This window comes from Poeciliopsis prolifica, unplaced genomic scaffold (genome assembly GCF_027474105.1).
Source record: "Poeciliopsis prolifica strain line A6 unplaced genomic scaffold, Auburn_PproV2 SCAFFOLD001, whole genome shotgun sequence".
Lineage (NCBI taxonomy): Eukaryota > Metazoa > Chordata > Actinopteri > Cyprinodontiformes > Poeciliidae > Poeciliopsis > Poeciliopsis prolifica.
Genome location: NW_026562376.1, coordinates 21,509,755 through 21,533,852, shown reverse-complemented (window position 1 = coordinate 21,533,852; position 24,098 = coordinate 21,509,755). Strand labels below are relative to the sequence as shown.

The following is a 24,098-nucleotide window of genomic DNA, read 5'->3' as shown; positions in this document are numbered from 1 at the left end:
CTCCACATTTCCCCTTTTCCTTTTATCTTTCTGCTCAGTTTCTTCTCAGCCGCTGCCTCTCCTCTCAGTCATACGCCAGCCTCACTTCCTGGATTTCCTTTCAGTATTTTTTTCTTCTGTTTGGTTATATTTATTTATTTTTTTGCTTCTCCCCTTACCGTTTGCCCCTCAGGGCAATGTTTTTTTCATCTTCCCCCTTTGACTTTTCAGTCTCGTCGCTCGCTTTGCTCTGCTCCACTGTCCCCTCGTTTTCTTTGCACTCTCTCTTTCCTCCTCCTCACTTCTGCACCATGAAGTAGATGCCTGGATGATTCATCTCTGCCCCCGGACTGTTGTGATCCTCATTTTATTGCACAGTTAAGCAGGACTTCCCATTCTGCCACACTGTCTGTCTGTGATATTGACAGTTATCAAGCGTCAAAGAACAGGAAACAATGACAATAAGTAATAAGTAATTATTGCTTCAGAGAGACACAGCAATGGGACTAAATACGGTGAGAATTGAATCACTGTATTGATTGGATCTGAGAAGCTGTTTGTGCAGCCATTATGGTCCGAGGCGCCAGTTTGATTTAGTCTGGCTCCTATTTACGACTCTGGCCATATGCGGTCCAGAACGGTCATCGCTCATCAGCATGAGACAGTTATGCATGTTTTAATCATGCTGTCTGCTGCAGCTAAGCTGTGTATCACTATAATTCATTGCTCATTAGTCTCTATCATTGGTGAGTTGATACATGCGATTATTATACATGTAATTATATAGCTGGACATGGAGTAGCATGGAATCGTGAAAGAATAGTATTTAGTTTTGGTGTCATACTCAAAATGAAACCAAATAAAGTCCCAAGCCGGTTCATGCTTAACATCACACATGCTAATACAATAAAAAAAATATATTAGCCTTATTGTGCACAAACCGACAAAAACAAACCCCAAATTATACCCATTTTTAATTCTAAGGTTTGAAAATACTAAAATGGGCCTGGCTTTTACCAGGCTCTAAAATTATTGCAAAAAAAACACTCAACCAGTTCCACCACATGTGACCCATTCACAAAAGATGACTCAAACTTGTGAGAAAAAAAGTGGCAAAGAAATAATGTGACAAAGAAGAACATTTTCTAGAATTTTCTTTCCATAACTTCAGTCACTATCCAGTCAATGACAGCCCTGAGGTTGCGACTGCATTTCGGTGTGTGTTTACACAATGCCGAGGAAAGTAATCAGCAATGACCTTAGAGAAGCAATTGTTGCCTGTTAATCCAGGAAAGGTTGGAAGACCATTTATGAACAATTAAAAGTCCACTATCCCACAGAGATAAAGGTCATTCACCACTGGAAAGCTTTTAAACAGCTGCCAATCTTCCCAGGATTTCCAACTAATTCCAGCTTTTTCAAATTAAAAAAGCCTTAAGAAGCTCCATCTCTGACTCTTTAGGCCTAAGTTAAATATTATATTTCATGATAGGACGATGAGGAACAGCGTAAAAATGCTGTGGCTGCTTTGGAAGCACTGCATGAAGCAAAAGGCTTCTCAGCAATGCCAGCGCAAACTCCTCATACCGTAAGGGAGATGTGCAGAAATGAACTGAAGTGCTGTTGTTTCGAAGAGAGGAACACAACTCCTCAAGTTCTCTTAAGGTGTTGCTGATGAGGGTGGTTCCAGTGTCTACCGAAATGTGGGCTGTACTGAATTATTCCCATGACTGTAAAGGATTTGATTGACAAAAACTGGCATGTCTGGAACGGCATGTGAGGGGATTAGTTGTGGCTCTGCAGCAGAGAAACAAGCTTCTGAGTTTTGTTTTGGTGTAATTTCATATTATTATGACTCTAAATTGTATTTCTTTTTGATAGCAAAGAAATGTTAATAGTGATACGCTTGAAATAATAATTTCATAGAGATCAGTGAGTGCAGAAACAGCCCATGTTTCAAACCAGGTTGGATTTGAAGGCTGGACAATGGTTATCTGGGCGTTCCTCCAGGATCTCGGCAGATCAGGGATGATAAAGTATGTGTTGAGCTGAGTTTAAGTCTCCTCGTATGTGCAGGGGTTCGACAAGAGTAAACCTCCTTTCAGCTCAACTTGGAAGGATGGGTGTGTGTTTGTTGTTTGGGTGTTTTCGTGTTTGGCCGATGGAGACGGAAAGCGATTGCCCGTACACGGTCTTTAATGAGAGCTTCATAAGTGTCTCCATTTTTGCTGCCAATATGTGAAATATTGGTAATGATTGAACTGCCAGTGTGAGAAAAATCACCTGAAGTAGTTTTGTCATGCCAGAGTAAAACACTTAATTTGATGAAATGAAACACATGCACAGATCTCCAAAGGCCAAGAGTGCCTTCATGCTGCAACTTTTAAATGCAGGCCTTCCCTAACCCTAACATTATTGGCAGTGGCTACCCCAGGAAATGTTGATACTTGCAAATTAATACTTTAAAAAGTACTAATTTGTGTTTGTTTATTTAATCTTTTGGTTTCACATGTATTTCCTGATTGAAGAAGACGACCCTTTACGCCCTGAGAGGAACTGAACGTGTTTCTCTGGGTCGTGGAGACAACAGACTGTCCATTGCCTTCCTGTGTCGCCCTACTTAGGAAAAAAAAAAATCTCACTTACAACACAGTCTGGGGTTTGGACGAGATTTTCTACTGGGCCAATCAGTGAACAGAAGGAGAGCTGTGAACGATGATGTTGATTTTCCTCTTTGTTTTAGAGTCATAGTCTGCCTGTAGTTTTAACAACGGAGGAAGTAGAACGAAGTCGTTCAGTCCATGTTGGCCACGCCCCCAAATCTTTAATTGACATAATAGTTGCCTCTTTTTGATCAGTGCTTCTCTATTTGCAGAGGAGGATGGTTGTTTACAGGGCAGGCAATGTTTTAACAGGGGTGGCCATGAAGATTGTATAGTCCAGTCTGTGTGAAAGGTTGACAAAGACACATGCTGCCAGAAAATCCAGATAAACAGTTGCAAGTCAGTTTATAAGTCTCTGATTTCTTCATTTTTTGTGTTAGTTTTTCCTACTTTAACATGGGACATGTTCATTTCTAAGTACGGTTATCATTTGCACTGATAACACGTTGTGTCCTTTCCTTCAGCTGACCGTTCCATGACAACGCTTTTTTTGAACTTTCTCTTACCAAAATATTGCGGTTCTGTTGGTCGAAACTGTTTTAAGATGTGTGTTCAGATTGTGCTTCCTGGAAACCTTGGCGTTGACTGAAGTGACACCATCTTTAAGAACAACTGTCTACCTTGAAAACGTTCTTTCTCACTCGCTTTAAAGTTGCGTTGCCTTGAAATTCGTTCAAGATTGTTTGTCGGCTTGCTTTCATTTCTTCATGTGACATTACTAATCACAGCATCAGTTGTATTGTTGGGTCTGGCACTGGTTTAGCAGATTTATGTATGACTGCTTAGAATCAGTATGCTTCAGTCTTTTATCTATTTTCCTTATGAGGGCAGCATGTTTTCCACCTCTGGTTATAGACTTAAGCTCGCCTCTACTGGAAGCAACAACGGCTTCACCGATTTAATGAGGAATCTGTCAAAGGCTTTTCTGGTGTTTAAATAAATACAGAAAAATAGTAAAGACACTGGTTTTACAGTCACAGCTGCTGTTGCACTAAAGCTTTATGCACTAAAGTGTTTTTATTCACCATCATATCTCCACAGTAACTGCAGTCAGACCCATAGTGATTTTCTAATTTGGTCTTCACACTTGATGCGAATTAAAGCACTTCTGTGTCTGTGTATAAGGAGTCACCTTGAATTTAATTTGACCAATCAGGCGTGGCCGCTGCAATCATGATTCAGTAAGATGCTCCCATGCCTGCAAAGAGCCAGCTGTTGGAAAATCCAATCTGGAAGTCCAACAGCAGATTTTACACGAGTCATTATTAAGCTTTGATCCTGGCTGCTCGCTGAATGTTAATTAATATTGCAGCAAAGCGCTGCCTTTTTTCCCTGCAACTTTGATTCGCCGTTTTTCATCGCTAAAACATGGCACACCTGAGCGAAAACACGATAACACAACAATCAGCTTAGTTGCAGGGCTCGCTCTCAATTCATGAATGGAGATTTATACAGCAGCTGCACTACAGCAGTGCAAAGGAATGAGCTGCCGGTCTTTCTTTTTGCTTTTTAACAAAATATAATTGTACTTTTTTGTGTCTAAAAGAAAGTTACAACAGGCAATTTTATTTTCCCAAGCAGAGATTTTACAAATTCAGTGTTTACAATTTCAACCTATTGTGTTTTAAAGACTTTCTAAGTGTGACTTTCTGCAGATATCAGGAAATGTATTTCCTTTTACTATCGTCTTCCAGACTCATCAGCTAAGCAGTTCTACAAACCAAACAAACAAAAAAATGTCATCACAGTCTGGAACCAAATGTCGCAATGACAGCTGCACTGATGCTGGTTTAGCCATATTCGACTAGCAAGCGCTAATGCTGCTGCATGTAAAGCTTGTCAAACCTTTCCTAAATACTTTAAAACACCAAACTAGTTCCTTACTTCAACTCTGAATCAGGCACCAACTTTAGCTGAATCATTTCCTCAGTTGCTGTGAACACAAGGTGTTTTGTGGAGAAATTATTGATTATTTTTTGACTTGCGCCACCCCCTGAGCTGCGCCGCCCTTGGCCAGAAACTATCATATTTGTGCAGAAATCCAATCTGGAAATCAGTGTTAAATTCTACAAATTTCTCTCCTCGATTGCAGTGCAGTGGCTCTGTGGACCTTCTCTGGTTTAGAAAAAGCTGTGCAGGAGTTTTTTTAAACGGTGCAAACCTACTTAAATGTGTTGCACTTTTCAACTCAAATAGTGCATCTCTGCAAAGGTGCAGATTACAGACGTACCTAAGACGGCTTTCGAGTGGGTCAGCACTTTCTGTACCATGCTGCTCATTCCTTTGAATTTCAAATTTCATCCAAATACACTGGGCTCTTTTAAATGTTTATTTTATTTTGGCTCAGGATGATTTCTGTTTCCATGTTGTTGTTGTTCTTGTTGATATCAGTGAGAAGTTAGTCTTAAAAATGCTGCGTAGCATTAAGAGTGAACAGCTGCAGACCACAGCAGAGTGCTAGATTTGAGAAATACGTCTCTTTTTGACCTAAACCAAATCCTCAGAGTGCATAATACAGTTACTGGCCAAACACAGGCCTGTGCACACATCCACAGGCACATTCTCGCATAAGCACCAGTATAATTAATTTATGATCCGGTCCTGTGATTTATTTTTGTCCCTATTTGACCTTCTGTGCTGCTTGAATGTGAAACGTCCTGGAGGATCTGTGGTGCTCTGCTCAGCTGAAACCTCAGCTCGATTCCTCCTGGACGATGCATCATAACCCCTTATTTCTCTTCCAAACAACTCAGCTCCTTCACCTTCCTTCTCTACATCTTTTTCTCTCATTTCCTTCATTTTCTTCTTCCCGGCTCGTCCCCTTGGATCACCTGAAAATAGCAGCCGATGGAAAAGTGGGTCAGCTGCCATAGAGTATACTGCATACGCTGAATTCATTTCTGGGCAACACTGCGATTTGTCAAACTACTGTACCTCGAACAGTTTTATGTGCCGAAGCAGTTTTCTTAGCAAACAATGCTAGGGTTTATAAAACATAGGGCCTCGTGTAAAACTGCTGACACAAACCAGTTTTTACTATAAAACAACTTTTTGAGGATTTTAAGTGAGGGCGGCATGCAGAGGATAAAATCTTGAAGGCACACAATTCCTCAAATGCAACAAAATCTCATGTAAAGCCATGCCAAAAATATGTATATCAACGTTCAACTCACAGACTTGGTTAAAATTGTTTTATTCACTAAAAGATACACTTATCTATATCAGCCATGTGCAAGATTATTTAATTTCCTGGTAAATAGTGAATTAAATGTGACTCACCACATATATAGAATGTAATTCAGTTTCGTAAGCTAGACCTCGGCCTGATTACTGCCAAGAAGAGCTACAAAGCCATTTCTAAAGATTTTGGACTCCAGTGAATTGCACTGAGAGCCTTTATCCACACACAGAGAAAATATGTCAGAGGGTTGAACCTTCCCAGGAGTGGCCAGCCTTCTGAAATTACTCCAGGATGAAGTCACCTGCTCACCTAAGAGCTAATGAAAGACCCTGGAACAACTTCTGGACTTTTCGAATTCAGGGGCTGCCGTGCTTGAAGGACGTGGTCAACGTGTTGGATGCGTGCTTCGCAAAAAAACATATGTGAGCGAAATTAGATGGCCTTGCCTTCAAATTTATTCCCACCCTTATCTCTGTGTATTTCCCATCACTTATATCACCTCATGTTGGTGTTAAACACAACAAGGTATATTGAGCTTTTAGGATCTTTTTAATATCATACCAACAGTCAAACATGGTGGTGGTTGAGTAGTGGCCTGGGCTGCTTCTCTGTTTAGAACATGGATGCTTTGGTGGAGCTGCGGTTTCTGCTCTCTGTGAGAAAATCCTTGGAAGGAGAAAGTGCATTCATCAGGTGGCGATGCACATTTAGGAGAGGAATCCAACACAAACAAGCATATCGACCTGCAGGTGGTTTGGAGAAAAAAATGATTAAATTAAATTAAGGCTTTTAGACCTTGTCAAAGTACATAGTTGTAATTCAAATCAGACGCTGTGGTGTGGCATGTACAGATTTCATCCATGCTGAAGATGATGTGAAATTCAAGTGATTTTAACAAGTCAAAGCTGTTTTTATGAGCATAAAGCTATTTCTAATGTTGTGCTGGAACGCTTTATCAAAATCTGACAGAAATGAAACAGATTACAGGACTGGACTAAAAAGAAAGAAGCTGAAAACAAAAAGAATCCGGCAAAGAACAATAAGATCTGGGAACGTACATGAACGTGACGAGAAGGAAGATCAGGCCCGAGGAACAGGTGTGACTAAAATTAACACCAAGAAAAATAAATTAAAACAGATAAAGGAACCTTAATCATGAAATAAGTAAAACAAATTAAGTAATGTTCAATACTGAACATTGAAGAACAACAGTCAACATACAGATTTTGCAAAAATAAATAAGATCCGGCCGACAACGAAGCAAGAGAAAGCGTTCCCATTCGGGCTCCTCTTTTTCAGAGAACTTGTTTGTTTTCAGCTGTAAGCAAACTCGACTCATGTGGCCCAGTGGATGATCTAATTATCTGTTATGTGTTTAACTAATATCATTAGGCCAAATGGGCCCCATCTAAACAGCACAGGAGGAGTCTGCTGAGGCGGCTCCAGCATTTCAAAACAATCAAGAGAGGGGAGAGCATGTGAAAGCGTGGGAGAGGATAAAAGCGGGGAAACATACACAGATCAGTGCTTTATACTTTAAAAATCACCTATTGTGAAAGTGAGAGTAGAGACTGAAGGACTGTGGATATGTGTGAATCAAAGGCTTCAGTAAAAAACAAGAAAAAGACGTGTAACTTTGCTTTTACTTAAAAACAAAAATGTAACCGCAAACACCACTGATACTGAAATAATCTATTGCAACAAAAAATTTTGCTATGCAATAAATGTAATGTTTTAAACCACAACTGGTTTTTGTAATTGTTGCAACATCAAAGTCTTTATACAGCTAATATGAGCTGCTATAAGCATTAAGCTGGTCTGTGTTGCAGCATTTACGACAAGAACATCACTGGGATTTCCGTCAGAGAGCTGCCTCCACACCTAATTTGTCAAAGTTTGGCATTTGAGGGGATTCAGGAGCCCTGAGCAGCAGAGTTAAATGGTCTTCTGATGGGTCATCCATCATTGGGGCTCCTGGACTTCAGATGATCTCACAGGAAGATAAATGTGCATCGTTTTCAGATCTTAAACTTGCCTTTTGGTGAACATGAAGACATCTTAAAATCTAAACCTTTGGGTTGTGTATTGGTGACGCGTTATCAGACTTGATAAGACCGGTGCTTGCTTTTGATCGTCACTGTTTGTCTTTCCAGGATTCAAGTGTCCTGTCTGCTCCAAGTCTGTGGCGTCCAATGAGATGGAGGTCCACTTCATCATGTGTCTCAGCAAACCTCGCCTCTCCTACAACGGTGAGAAACGCCTCACTCGTCTTTACGTGTTCTCATTTGGAGGGAAAAGTTGAGCTTGGGATAAACGGGGAAAGCGGTGTTGTTTGCATTTCCTTTCGTTTCCATTGCTTGATTTTGTGCGTGCTTCCTGCTGCTGTACGGCTAAATACAGCCGTACAGCAGCTGTACAGCACCCGATGCGGGTGGTGTCTTCACAAAGGCTTATGATATCATCGTGCTAGTTCTTCCAAAACACCTTGAATATGAGTGAGATAAAAACAAATGACAATTCATAATATATTCATGGTTTGATTCAATGCAGGTAATATATTCAATTAAAAAAAAAAAAGAGTACAAACACACAAACCCACCTGCGGCAGCAGAGCTACTTGGTAGCTCAAAACTTCTTGTGCTTCGCAGCTCGTTTTCACGCCATGCGACCCACACTATGTCTGCTCATTCTCTGCCCCTCGGCGTTTTCCTGCTGGAGTCGCTGTACTGCTGCAGCAAGCGTACCATTTTTGCTTCAATAAAACAGGAGCGCATAAATAATTAGCTCTCCATTATGCTACTGAGTCATCAAGCCTGGGAAAGAAAATAAAACTGTGATCAAAACACCTCTTAAGTTTGTTCTCATTTTGTCAACCACAAACTTCCCTGTTTTTATTTAGTCCCTGTTTTATTGCGGTACCATGATCAGATGCCACATGTATTGTTAAAAAAAAAAAGGGAAGAGATTAGGAATGTTGGCATCCCAGCCTTGTAGAATTACAGAGCCGTACATGTAAAGATTGTCAACTTTCTGCAGTCTAGCAATGGGATCTAGAATTGCACCACTCATGGTGGCAGCATGTTGCCCTGTAGGTTTTAGTTCTGATTTGAAATGTTTGTAGACACAATGTTCATCATGTATTTGGTTGAGGCATTGCTCATTTGAACAGTTATTGCCCCCAAGATTAGATACCATACAACTGGCAGATTTTTTTTCTCTTATTCACCATTGAGTAGTTTTGTTTCTACAGCTGGGAGCTGCTCATTAGTAACACAAAAACTCAAATAACACCTGAACTATGACATCCTCAGCGATGACCCCAAATCCCTGAGGAGTTACAGGGAAGGCTTCCCAAGAGCAGAGACAGAAAAAGAAAGTTTGAACCATTTCTGCCATCTATCATAGCGGGTGAGGGGCAGATCCCCAACCCCAACACGACTGACTTTCTGACCATGTGACTAGATGGAGTTCTTGCCAACAACTAATTAATCGGCATGTTACTGTGGAGTGTTACCTCTGCTGCCCAGAAAGTGAGCTGATAGCGTGGCATGATCTTTAGGAGACTGTCATACAGTAACAGTCTTCAGTCAGAAGTCTCTTCAGAGCTGCTGCAGCACTGGCTGCTACCAGAGATCCTTTCTGGTTACAGCTGGTTACACCATCCACAGCCACACTTGGGCATTCTTGGGACATATGACAGGGACATTTCCCTTTGGTATAACCAAAGCATGTTTGAATTTGAATTGAATTTGAATTTATGCATCCAAGCCTTACATCCCTTAATGCGATGCGACACATCAGACGCATTGGATCGGATCCAAAGCCAGCATAGCAGTCGAGCAGGCATGCTGCCTCTGGATACTAGAGCAGTGGATATGCATTCTCTGGAGTAACAAATCATGACACTTGGTCTGGTAACCTGATGGATAAGTCTGGGTTAGGAGCTGAATGACTTCTGCCTGTCTTCATAGTGTGGAGTACATGGGTTATAGTCAAGCGGCTGTTTTTCAGGAGATGAGATTGGCCCCTCTGTTCCCATAAAATGAATCCTAAATGCTTCAGACGTTTTGGACTATTTCATGTTTAATTAATTTAATGAACTATTCTTGCTTTTCATGGTTCATTGCTGGACTTCTATGTTATGTTGGCCCTTACTGCGTCAACATAACAGTCCTGCATGTCCTGTTAATCTTGTTCCGATGCTTCATTTCTTTGGGGTTCTGTTTCAGTCCGAGTCGTTAAAAATCGGCGAGTTGCGGCTTTACATTAAACTGCAGATGCCTCACCATCAATAACTTTGAAGGCTGATGCTTAGCTGAGTCTCTCCGGCATTTAACAACGGAAGAGTGAGGGAGCTGACCATGTCAGAGCATTTTTTCATTTCTGTATTGATCTGCTGTGTGTTGCACCGCTAACTGTCTCTGCACCGCCACGCTCGGATCTCCCTGTTATCTAACAAGTTGACTGATTCAGTTTCATAACCAGAAAGCTGTTGCATCTCATTCTGTTTTCTTTTTTGTTATTATTATTAGATTAATACCTGGATTTTTGACTTTTCAGACCAGTAAGCAATGCTATGAGAGTTAACAACGTTGTTCACCCACTATTGTCAAGGGAAGCATGAAGTGCTGCTAAATGTCCCGGTGTTCTATGCTGGTTTTGGACTTCAGTGGACCAACACCAGCAAATGACAGAGCTCAAGAAAATCACTATTGACTTTGGAAGGAGATGTGTTAAATAGGCACAACAGGTGAGAGTGAGCAAGATACCAGACTGGGATTACACAGCATCATCCCCCACCAGGCTGATGGAGCTGCTGGCCCCGGCCACCATTCTCATCCCAGTTCAAGTTTTGTGAATCCTGTCAAGGTGGAAGTTATTACTGTTGTGTGCCTTTTGTCTCTTCAGCCACAATTTGCCCTTCCACTAAACCTTTCACAGAAAGCTTTTATGCAATACTTTTTTCTCAGAAGCTAACTTTTATTAACCGTAAGGCATAATCATCAAAATGAACATACATAAACATGTGAAGTATCTCATTCTGAATCAATGCAAGTTTCTATTCTGAAACTTTTGAGTTATATTCTACTTTATCGAGATGAAAAAAAGCAGTTAGCCACAAATAAAGGAATCTACACCCACAGTTGAGATGAGTGAAAATAAAGAAGCACACAAAGCTGCTGCAGACTGACTGTCTACCATCCAGCCACCTGTTTATACCAGTAAACACACTGCTGGTTGCTCGGAGATGCAGCTCCCAAATGTTTATTGCCCCGCAGCAGCTCACTGACGGACACTTCTCTGACTTGCCGGCTGTGGAAACGGGCGTCTGCTGGGGTCACCTTGTTGAGGTCTCTGCCTCATCTTGTGTTTCTGATCCTAATGATAACGAACTCATGTGATGCAGTTTGAGGCGAGGAGTGCAGGGAGGCGATTTTACAGTTCCACAAATAGCTGCCAGTGTGGCCCACAAGGCCAGTGCAGTAAAGCATAATGTAGGTTTGAAGCCTCCAGCCAAATCTGAGCTGAAGATTGAGTGACACAGGCAGAGAGGGGAGAGTGAAACTGTCTTAAGCTTGATGGGATCCGGAGTGATGGAGTACTCTGATGCCTGATAACGGACGAGAGGAGAGAGGGCAAAAGGGAGCAGCTCTCCCATAATTCCTCTCATTTTTCTCCCCCTGCATCTCCTTTCCATCCTGCCGCTGTTTATTTCCAGCCAATTACACTCTGCAATTTCGCCCTCTGCTCCGTAAGTCCGTCCGTCTGTCTACTCCTGCCATCCAATTTTCCTCCTAATTTCTTTGTTCCTCTTTATCTACCTTCTCCTCTGTTCTGTGTGGTTTTTGAGACCCACCCAATGAAACGTGCTTATCTTGTTTCCCAGGATGCTCTGGGGTTTTATTGCCAATCACCTGGGCTGCGGCGTGTCACACATCCACATTTTTCAAACAAACAAACAAGCCTGCGGTGGTGCTTGATAGACATATTCAGACTTCTTACAACCTTTTAGAAAAATATTCTTAGAGCTTTGGTTCTTCTTCACTTATTTCAGCAGCACACAGTTTAAATTTGAATATTTTTCTCCACGAACTGAGACTTAAACGCATTAACTATACTGCTTTTATTTACTCCGATTGGTCAAGACGATGCTTTAGCGATGACGAGTAAACCAATTTGGTCTCTTTTTACGTTTGACTAAACCTTTTTAACGTTCAAGAGATTATTACTGATGTTTGCAACACCAGCCAATGACAAGTCAAGTTGCAGTGAGGTATTCCAGCCTATCAAGCTGCGGTTTCTTTTGGATATTTTAGATGAGCACAACAAAAACAAAACTTTGGAGTCACACTCCGTAGAAGGATCTGGGCATATGTACTCTTGCAATACTAAACAAGGGCATCATGTGTACATACTTAAGAAATTACAACTCTCTAATGTTTGAAAATGTTTTTTGTTGTTGTTATTATTATTGTGGTATTGAACATAATTATTGTCATTATCACATTATCAACATTAGTAGTAGAAGTAGGTGCATTAAAGTGTTTTTCATAATTTCTTGAATCATCATCATCATCATCATCATCACACATTATATTTTCTGAATTACAGTCTGCAGCTCGGACACACAATTTCAACCAACCTTCGTAAAGTTGTTTATGCAAACGTAGACGATACTGTAAGATATTTCAATAAACTTTTGAAAATATTACCGTAGTTTCCGGTCTCTAGAACGCGCCTCACTATAAACCGCACCCACAAAGTTAAAAAAAAAAACAACAAAAACTGGAAATGTTCATGAACCGCATGGTTCAAAGCGTGGGGGAAAAAAACAGTAGCGGCTTATAGTCCGAAAAATACGGTACTTGCAATTTGAAGTTCAGAGAGTAAGCAAAATGGTTAAGGCTCTTATTTGAAGGAAGCTGTCTGAGTTAATTTGCTGTTTTAACACAAAAAGTAAAATATATGCTATTCTTGTTTAGACTCCTCCTGTTATCTGGACCCATAAGCTAACATGCTGATAGTGCACACAGGTAACAGGTTGAGCAAACAAGGCTAACTAACAAGACAATCTGTTTCGTCCCTGTCATTGGTTGTTGAGGAGGAAAATAAAACTGGGCCAGAACAAATAACTGCAATGCATGCAGCATTTCCTGAAAACAAGCTTCTGATCTCTCTGCTTTGGCAGATCAGTAACACGTTCTAACACTTCATGATATAATATGCCAACATCCCGACCCCACATCGTGACAAGTTTGTGTTTGTCTCAGGTGGTGAACACTCCTCGTCAGAAAGCGACATGCATTTCTTCTTTTTCCTATTTACCTGCCATGACACAATATCAGCACATAAAAATATTCCACACCAAAAGCAGTGCAAGAATTGCAGGTAATAATAAAATGCCCACTTGTGTTAGGTCAGCAGTGAAAAAAAAAGTACATTGAGGTCACTGTGATAAACTCAAGTTATTTCAGTTGCCAGTTTTTGACTGTACTGCTGGGCTGGACTCACAGAATGGCTGTGATTCTCTTTTTCATAGATTTATGGCCGATGCGTTCGTTCTACATTTTGGTTCATTTTCACCCAATAGGATCATTCAGCATCTGCAGACATCAATGACCTGAATCACCAGTTCCACCAAGTCCTGAAGGGTTGCTGGGGGGGGGGGGGTTGTTATTTTTATTTTATTTTTGAAATAAAAATAAAGTCTGAGCTGTCTAAAATCAAGTTTTTAGGTATAAAATTGGACTTTTGGGAATGAATACACATGAACCCAGCAAAGCCCACCCTGATAGTTACGCTTCATGCAAATCGATTACTTTCAGTTACATCTTATTTATATCATTATAAAGTGGATGAAAGCAGCAGCTGTTGAACTGTCCTGTGCCAGGATGCAGGAAAAAAATTGAAGGTATGATCAAAGTCTTTCATAGTTTCACCTGAGGCAATTCAGACAAGCCTAAACTTTGAACTGGTGAGTGTCGGCAGAAACTGTTTTTGGCAGCCGCCTCGTTAAAAGCGGCATTAGCCCTGCAATAATTGTATATTTAAAGGAGAGTGATAGTTGACTTTTATAGTTTTGAACTAATGAACACGCATTTGCAGGAACACTTTTCACAGGAATGATGGAGCTGTTGGTGTGTTTTGCTGCCCCATCAAGTTTAGTCAGAGTCTGATTAGAGACCTTGGGAGTATAAATTTTCAAATCTTCCTACAAAGTCTCAATTGGACTTAGGTCGGGTCTTTGACTAGGTCATTCTAACACATGAACATGCTTTCATCTAAACGTATCCTTTGTATTGCAGTGGGTCAATGTCCTGCTGAATTGTCCAATCAGGTTCTAAGTCTTCTGCTGCCTGCAAAAGGTTTTCTTTTGTATTTAGCTTTGTCCATGTTTCTTTGGCTTCTTGTTTGAAGAACAGAACTGTGTTCAACTTCTGGGAGTTTTTTTTTCTTTTTTCTTTTTTTTTTTTTTTAACACTGCTAGCTTTCCTCTGATCTGATTTGTATGCAGGCTACAAAATATTAAATTTTTGTATCGTCCGACCAGCCTTCCTTCTTCCTGTGACCGCCACATGGCTTATCTCGAACTACAAACGGCTCCTCATATGGCTTTATTTCAAGAATGGCTTTCTTCTTAACTAATAGTTTTCTGTTGGCAGATTCTCCCTCCTGAGGTGTGAGTCTCTGCAACTCCTCCAGCTTTACCATTGTCCTCTTGGCTGCTTCTCTGATTTACGCTCTCTCTGCTCGGGCAGCCGTGTCTTGCCAGGTTTGCTCTTGTGCTACAACTCTTTTCATTTCCAGATGGTGGAACTGAGCTCTGCAAGATGTCCGAAGCTTGAGATATTTATAATCTAATTGTGCTTTAAACTTCTCCATGACATTCTTCCTGACTTGCCCATTTTGCTCCTTGGTCCTCATGATCAAGGAACAAAGTCGGGTCCTTTCCCAGAGAAATTAAAACTGCCCCTTTTTGCAATTCCCACTGTTGTGAGTTGTTTTATTATATTAGATAATAAAGAATCATCTACATTTAAGGTTAAAATGTGACAAAATATTTTTAAAAAGAGCTTGAGAGTTATGTTTACTTTTGCAATACACTGTATGTGCAAATTGTAACTGGAAAGGCTTTCTGAAATATAAATCAAAAACATATCTAACTAAATTTAGATGTTTGTGTACAAACATTTAACTTAAGACAAATGTCACTTCTCTGTATTTTTCTTTTTGTATTTTTTGTCTACATGCCTGCAGAGTGCAGGTGAGGTTCAAGGGTAGCACAAAATCCACGTGAGGTGACTTCTGGATCTTATCTGGGCTTCGGCTTTCAGTGATGATATTTTTAATGTGTCCTGCTAAATATAGCACCTTGAGCACTTGCGTGAGTGGCGTGAGTGAGGGGGGCAAAGACATGTAAGTCAGGAGGACCAGTGCGGAGCGAAACCAGAGAGAAAGCGTAAGGGAGAATCAGGTGAAGCACATGCAGTTTGCCTCCTGCAGCTCCAGCCACTGGAGGACAAAGACAGACAGTGAAAGAAAGAATTTCGTGCTGTGATTCAGGAAAGCAAAGAGCAACCCCTCTAAGTCATTACTGATGTAAGTTGCTTGATGCCAAACGTCTGCTGGCAGGCAGGAGAGACAGCTGAAAGTCAAGAGGGAGGCAGGTGGGTGAGGAGAGAACTAATGAGTTGGAGACCCAGAAAAAGAGCCCTCAGATCCCGTTTCATCCGATTCTGATCAAACGAAACACAAGACGGACCAGGTTTAATGTAATGTCAAACACATCTTTCTTCATTCACTTTGCCTACGATCTCATCAGGAGTGAACGGGTACGGTTTAGGGGTTTGCTGGAAATGATGGGACTGTTTTAATGTCTCGATCACGATCTCTGTCAACACACAGTTCCTAACAGATGACACAGAATTGCTTGGCTTAGGGAACCTCGGGCTCATCTTTGCTTTATGCAAATTAATCAAATAATTTGGTTCTGTTTCTTTAATCAGAACATGATCTTCTATGTGTACTGAAGCACTTCATTGCCAGAGAAGATGGACCCGCGGTTCTCTAAATTTAAACAGTGGAATGTCCCCTTTCCTGCTCTGTGTTAACATTTTGACTATTTATGTTTGGTGGTAAGCGCAAAGTCTCTGAGGTTGGATGGCCTTGTTGCCGTCACCCTAATGTTTAGCTCCCTCCACAGACTCTCTGTTAGTTTTTAGCGGGGGTACACTCTGGACAGGTTGCCAGTCCATCACGGGGTCACACAGAAGAAACAACCATGCACACAATCACTCATCGCTCAAGACGTTTTAGAGACCAATTAATCAGCCAGTCGTGTGTCTGGGAGGAAGCCAGAGTACCAAGAGAGAGCACAGAATCTGGCAACAAAGCTACTAAATTTGCCAGATTCCACCAAAATGTTAGTTAATTTAATTTGTATAATAAAATGTTTATTATTCACTCTAAATTATTACCGAAGAGTTTCGACCCGAACAGCTCATTCAACCAAAATCCTTATTTCTACCAAGTGTTAGGTATTTTACTTGTTTTCTCTTCTCCTTTGCTCTTTTTACAGTTAACATTATTGCATTAGTCAAGTTATCTTTTGTGTAATCATCAATTTGAGATTCTTTAGGACTTTTACACAACTTTAACAAATGTGGAGGAATATGGATGACACATGTATCCCTAATTATATCTGTTTTCTTGCTTCGTATAATTGCACACGATCCGTCATTTTGCACCTTCATTGATTGGTGTGTTGATCCTCCGAAGAGCCGTGGAGAATTTCCTGGCCTCGGTCAGGTCGGGATCGAGGACGACTCATTTGATGTAGCGTTTCGTTTTGAAGCAAGCAGAGAATTTAATTTATGAGCAACTTATTCTCTAGAATTTCACACTGCGTGAGCACTTTATTAGTCTCGGCATACCTTTAGTGGGTCAGGCCACACACTGTGCTCAGGCAGCCTCACCTTTTAATGAGATGTTGGAAAACATCTTACGGGGCTCTGCACAACACGACCGGATTGTGTTGTTTTTGCAGCTTTGCCATCGGCAGGTTAATGTTATGAATCCTCCCTTCTACCTCAAGATGCGCTTTTCTTCTGCATGCAGGGTAAGTGCATAAGCAACTGAAGCCCACAGAAAATTTTGGAAAGACATTCAGACGGATGTAAGAACTATAGATTACCAGAGGAAAGAATCTGGTAATTCTGGCTGTGTCATGAATTTTGCACACTAATACTGGTGAGCCTGATTTTAGACTTTATTGTTCCAAAGGGGAAATTCATTTCCACCAAGCAGCCGCTGCACTCCCATCATCAAATAGACAATAGCAACCACATGAACAATAACAAACAGGCCCTGGCTGAAATTCAGTGTCGAGAGCAACGCAAACCCATTGCATCTGTACGGACACTTGAGCTGGATTGTCTTAAATTACCGATTAAAGTCAGCGAATCAGCTGAATCTGTTTTAATTCAAAGCCGCAGAGCAATGAAAAAGTGATTTCTGTTGATTTATTTCACCGTTATTAAAACATTGATCTAATTACTTGTCCTTTTATCTTAAAGAGACACTCAGTCGTCATCGCACGCCTTCTGTCCTTATCTGAGTTTATCTAAATGTGGGCGCCTCGACTGGCGCTGCACAGCTGAGCGGTTGTTAGTTTTAAATCGGGGATTTAAAACCCTCTGCTTGGAGTTTGCATGTGCTCCATGTGTCTCCTAGCAGCTTTCCACATTACCAAAGTATCCGCGTTAGGATCATTTGTCACCAAATTCTGAATGCGTGCGGATGCTTGTTTGTCCTGGTCGTATTGGAAATGGGCGCTTGTCCAGATTCATTAAAAATTTGATCTGATTCGCTACTGTTCATCACTTGAGGTAATAAAAACAAATCAAATATTTAGTGTGGGTGTGAAGGTTGGTTGTATTGCAGCTAATTTATTAACTTTCTAGTTTTCTTTCTGCAGACATGATGTTTAGGTTGCAGCAAAAGCTGGTTTGAAAACATTTTCCACTTGCTTCCTCCACCCTTCAGCCCTAAACAGAGATTATAGACGCGTTTATTCCCATCTTGGTGTAGCCTGAGAATAGAACAGGTTTGGATTACAGGTAGACTTAAGATTTTGACCCCAAAATATTGTATCGTTGCCAGATAATTCAATAAGAGTTAATTTATTAATTCTCACTGCACTTAAATAACAAACATTATGACGCCTTAGAAAACATTGCTATATTTTGCCTCTGGAAATGAACAAAAACTACATCTTTGCATGACAGAAACAAGCCACAAAATACTTTCAGTGCTATTAGTTGTGATCCTACAACATACATGCCACACTTTTTAGATTTATCTTTTTGTTTTCGATTTTTTGTTTTGTTTTGTTTTCCTTTCCTTCACTTCAGTTGTGTTTTGTTTCGTACACTGTAGTTTATGACAGCGATGTGACAAAAAAGTTAAAACGCTTCAGGATGATGAATGCTGGTTAAGTTCTTCTGCACAGATCATTCAAGTCTCTGTAGCTGCTGACCTTCATTTGGTAGCATAGCAGAGGGGATAAAATATTCTGAAATACATTTTCTAGTAATAGCAACAGAAACTGGCTCAAAGCACATCACAAATTGCTTCTTTGTTTTTTTTGTATGGTTGGAAGCAGAAAATGCCAACGGTATCATCCTTGTGATGCACCGAGCTGCTTTCCCGGCTGCTCTCTGCTGTGTTTGATATGATGGCTGACATTATCAGTGTTTGTGGTGAAATGCTAATTCTTCTTCCGCTCTGTGTGTGTGTGTGTGTGTGTGTGTGTGTGTGTGTGTGTGTGTGTGTGTGTGTGTGTGTGTGTGTGTGTGTGTGCGTGTGTGTGTGTGTGTGGGGTGTGTGTGTGTGTGTGTGTGTGTGTGTGTGTGTGTTTGTGTGTGTCTGCCACCTTAGATGATGTGTTGGCGAGGGATGCCGGCGAGTGTGTGATCTGTCTAGAGGAGCTGCAGCAAGGGGACACCATAGCCAGACTGCCGTGCCTCTGCATCTACCACAAAAGGTGACTGACACACACACACACGCACACACACACGCACACACACAGATTTGAATCACTGGCTCTTATATAAATTTTGCACTTCTTCTAATTAAATCCCCTCCCCTCACAGCGCTGTGTAAAGGTTTAAAGATTGATTGCTCTGCTTTACTTTGATACAAACATTGTTCAATCATTTGTTGAAAGACAAAGCAGCATTTCTGCTCTCTATCATAAGAAGCATTTCACATTATTAAAAAGTTAAATAAAGAGACAAGCTGGTGTCAAGAGTCAAAGTAGCACAATGCAAAGGAATTAATAAGTCGCCGGTGTGCGATGTGATTTTTCAAACAAAATTGGAAATTCACTTATTACATAAATCAATGTATTTTCTTAAAATTATTTAAATACTTCTTAAAAATTAGAAAAAACATTTTTAAACAATCAAATGTGGAAATTATTCATTCTAATTTAATAGCGTATATAATTTCGAAGTAATGAACCACCATCAAAGTCTGTGGAAGTGGCAAACTCTGCTGAAGGACAGGTGATTGGTCTGCCATTAAACTACTGTTACCAGTTTGACCAGTGAAATATTAGAGTCACAGATTAAATTATTTTATGATGAACTGTGGCACAGAAAATATTGAATAACTATTGAGGTTGCACTGTTTTAACAATTCAGTTAAATTCCAAAATACTTTATTAATCCCACAGGGAAACTAAGTATTAAATATTAACAAGCAATGAATTCAAGTTTGTCTTAACGATTTATACTATAAATAAAAACGATCTATGATCATACTACTTTGTGGCTGAGTTGCTGTGACTCCCAAAAGGCTCTGCTTTGCTGCACAATCATTAACATCTGCCTGTGTAAAGATTCTGTAATCAGGACATTTCAGCACAGCTCTTAAGCCACAAAAGTCATCCCAACATGGATAATTTTTCTGTTTAGTCTCCGGTCTTTGAAGGCTCCGATTATAGTTCTCACGCTGTTTATGAAATAAACTTGACGTGACAGCGCCTAAAAATGTGGTTGCTGTCAAACGTTTTCTAAGAACGCAGGGAGAAAGATTTTATAAATTCAAAACAGGTCAGAAGACGTCTCTTCTGGTGTCGTCCCTTGAATTTCATTTCTAAGTTTCATGTTTCTATGAGCTTCCTGGGTGGGAGTATTGGGAGATTTTCCAACAAGCTTTCCACAACATTGACTTAAATGTGTGTTTAATAACGCAGCTCAGCGTGTTTCTTATTCAGATGTGTAAATTCATCGTTATCTGCACGAAGAAGCCAACGTAGACGTGTTTTCTGACTTCCGATTCAACTATTTCACATCTATGTGTCTTTGTGCTTCTGCAGCTGTATAGACTCCTGGTTTGAGATCAATCGGTCCTGCCCTGAACACCCCTCCGACTGACCCACCACCTGGCCCACTCTCGGTACTCTTCAAGGTGAGAATCACAGCGTCATCACCCGCTGAACAAAGTGCATAAACTCTAACATGCACCATGAGATTCCTTTCTTTATGGTTCTTTACCACTGAACCTAAAGTTGGCAGTTCATTCAGTTCAGCGCCGTTTATTTACACAAAACCCGTTCTTTTCAAAACAGGTCAGTTTACATGCAGAAATGTGTAAGTGGGTCAATCCAAAACAATCAAAAAACAGCAGGGTAGGTAATCCTGAGAGTTTACTCCCCATGTTTCACTTCTGTCAGTTTTACCTCAGTCTCTCCACTGGTAGCCAGGGCATGGCTGACTATTTTGTAAATTAAGAGAAAATCCACTGGCAGCTTGCAGCAGCATGTATGGGAGGGCACTACAACTCTAATTTTAAAACCCCAGTGTTTCTGGCATCTCATTACAGTAATTGAAATTGCAGGAATAGCATGATGGAAATGCTTAATAGCTTTAAAAATGATATTGAAAAATTGTAGATTTTCCCTTGAAACACAGTCTGGTAAAAACCATCCCTGTGTTCTACGCTTCGCTTGAAAAGAAGGTCTGCTACTGAGAAACAATTACTCTCTCTCTCTGTGGACTCTGTTGAAATTTAAAATGTTACCCAATTGCCAACGTTTGCCCCTGATGTATGTTTCTAATTTCTAATTTCTGAGAACATCAGTCTTTCCTGTCTGTCTGTCCTCTTTGTCTTCAGGACATATTAGGTTCCTGCCATGGACATCTGGACACAGACGCTACCAAATCTGATTAAACAATCAAAGCGATCATCGCATACTCGCCGTGACGGAATCCATAGTCCTATCAGACAACTGTTCCCTGTAAACTGAACCAAAAAGAAAATGTGACTTTCCAACCATCACACATCAAAGGGCCTCTGTTAAGCTTTTCATTTCGAAACCTGCTGATGATACTGCATACAACGTGGATCCTCTCCCGCCTCCCTTCAGACACCCCTCCAAATCAAAGCATGGTCTTAACAGGCCTCCCATCTCGTCTCTGGATCCAGGCCTGTCTGTAACTTGCGTCCAGTCCTCCCATGGCCTTAAAGGGGTGGGGATGGGGGGAGGAGGCAGGGCAGGGTGGGTGGAAGAGGAAAACGAACCACTTGAGGATGAAGGAGAGGGAGAGGCAGAAAACTGCAAACAGACTTGTACATTATTCAGTGGGCCTCTCATCTCACACAAACAGGACTCCAGCTTGGTGGTGATCTCTCATAAAAGACTGCCTCACAGTGCGCTCCTCTTTCATAGCCCCCGCCTCAGTTCTGCTTACCTTCCGCACCAGATTAATAACATCAGAAAGTACATAAAATGCTTTTCAGATCAGGTCAGTGCACATCTGAACAGGAAGAGAGAGGAACTGGCACGTCAGCCTGTCCGGTGTGTTCGCTTGGTCTGAAGATGGGTGTGGTGGTGTGGAGAAGAGGAAGGGTCTGCACATGCTCAGTTTCTCCTCAGTCCAGACTGGGAGGAAGCAATGTAGTTTACGCCCTTAAAGCGTGTGGCTGTGTGTGTTTATGGTTGGGATGCTTCAGTGTCAGGCTTCACCGGAATGGGTGTGCTTGTCCTTGGATTGTGACAGGTTACTGAAGCCGTGTGTGTGTGTGTGTGTGTGTGTGTGTGTGTGTGTGTGTGTGTGTGTGTGAAAGATTGTTGTAGAGGGCTGACTGGGACAGCGCTGTGTGTGTCTCTGTATTGAAATGTTTACAGTCTAGATGTTCCCTGTGTGTGCAACTGGCAGTCCTCCCTTTACGTTGCTAATGTTTACAGCTGCAGAAAAGCAACATGACATATTGTAAATTTCACTTGTAACCTCTCTCAGTTTTCTCTATCAGATCTGCCAGATTTTTCATGTGAAAATTAGTCATTTCTTAAAGAGAGAGCCTGGAGTGAGCGCGAGCGCGAGACTGTGTCCATTCATATGACTGTTTGCATGGAAGGATTACTGAGTGGAACCAGCCAGGTACTGAACCAGAAGAGCCAAGCAACAGAAAACTTATTAGTGTTAGGTAATGTTCTTGCTTAGGAAAGGTCAAAACCATCAAAAGAACCAACAAACAAATGCTTGAAATGTCTGTCAACACTTAATCTGTTTAACACAGATGCAATAAATGAGTTTCACATTTTTTTAATGACTTTTTTTTTTACTTTTCATTTTAAATAAATATTTTAGTTTGCACCCATAAAAATGAACAACCAATGCATTTGTTAATATGTCCTTTAAGAATTTCATAAAATTTCTCCGAACTCATAAAATTTGCTCTGATTATCCACCTGATCTAGAAATTTAGAATTAAAACTGATAAAAACAGCAAAAGTCATAAGAGTCAAATAAAAATGTACAACATTCGTTACGTCCAACTATAACTATTATCACTATTATGATTAAAATATCAGGGTATTTCTTGTTGAACTGCAGACTATTTCTATGTTTGGGACTGATTTTGATTTAATTATGATTTATCTTTTAAAAAGGCTTTTCTGAAATTCTAACATTACCAAAGTCACAGGGATTGAGACACCGTAAAACTAGAGGGACAAGGAAACACTGATGTCAAGAATGCCTTCGAGGTATCTGGAAAAGACATCTCATGAAAAGGTCAAATCTGACTGCTTGTGGTCACTACGTCAAATTGCTGTCAGCTTGTGACTTCAAACTTGACCCTCTGTTGTTTCTATCTATATTTGAGGACTTTTATTTTCAAATAAGAAAGTACGAGTTTCCCCCGAATGACCTGAAAACAGACATGTACTTATATATCCCTGATTGGTACAAAAAATCCCAGGGCAGTGGCATCTTTTTATATCTGAAACGGTTGAGTATAATATAACTAAATCTGCAAACATAGGAAATTGAAAATGACCTGTTCCCTCCTCCAACAAGGAAGAGCGAAAGATAAAAGATAAAGGTTCCTAAGAAAACTCGACCGTCACTAAAAGCAAAACAGGCTGCAAAAAGACTCTGCAAGGACCTTTACACATTTTTAAAAGTAAATAAACAAAAATTAGGACGCATAAGGCAACTGCATTTGGATTCTTCAAAATGACTTTCTCAGTCCTCTTTTCCTTCTTCTGTTCCCTGGTTGCTCCGTTGGCTCGTAATCCCTCCATGACTGTTTGCGCATGTGTGTTTGCAAATCAAAAGGGGGCCTCTTGGCCTCTGCTACAGTCGGCTCCCCCACATTGTGTTCCTGCTGGAAACAGATGTATCTGTCTGCGACTGGAGATGCGAGGCACTCGGACCCTCAAAAGGACTCTTGTTGTTCCACTGTGCAGCCGCTGAACGGGGCTTATTTATTCATTTGTTCATATTTAACAACATTTGTTTAATATTCCAATCATGTGAGGTGTTACTCACTCTTCAGAATGCCAAGAGCTGATGTGTGAAGACTACTACGAATCAACGTACAAACTGCATTTACAAAGCTACTGTAAACAAATGGTGGAATAAATTGTGCTAGATGAAAAAAGTATCTTCCGCTTTTTTTTCCCCCTTTGCTTTTTCAAATGCGTCTTTTACAGGAAGAGGAGTGCGAGTTTTAGTGGGAAATAAAGTCATTTTAAGTCACCGAAGGAAACTTGCAGAGTGGAGGCATCGCAGAGGAGGAGTTATTTCTAAGATCTGAATGGGAGGTAACACATTTTTATCTTTATCTTCAACTACATTTCCTAAAAATCCCACTTCTCCTAAAAAGTGTATTAATAGTTTTTTGGTCAGAGCAAAGTTGCACTACTTTAGAAAGCTCCATCGTGCTCCGATGTAAGTGTTACTGAGCTAAAAAATCAGCAG

The 24,098-nt window shown here is 40.7% G+C and overlaps 1 protein-coding gene across 1 annotated transcript in view; it reads left to right on the top strand.

Annotated features, from left to right (window-relative positions):
• znrf1 (zinc and ring finger 1) overlaps window positions 1-23,781 on the top strand; it is a 41,874-nt gene extending 18,093 nt beyond the window's left edge. The window contains exons 2-5 of the mRNA XM_055030971.1: window positions 7,977-8,072; window positions 18,763-18,868; window positions 20,207-20,298; window positions 21,004-23,781. Of these exons, the coding sequence (XP_054886946.1) occupies window positions 7,977-8,072; window positions 18,763-18,868; window positions 20,207-20,264 (260 nt within the window). The 3' untranslated portion in view covers window positions 20,265-20,298; window positions 21,004-23,781. The remainder of the gene's footprint in view (window positions 1-7,976; window positions 8,073-18,762; window positions 18,869-20,206; window positions 20,299-21,003) is intronic.
• Window positions 23,782-24,098: the final 317 nt, after the last annotated feature.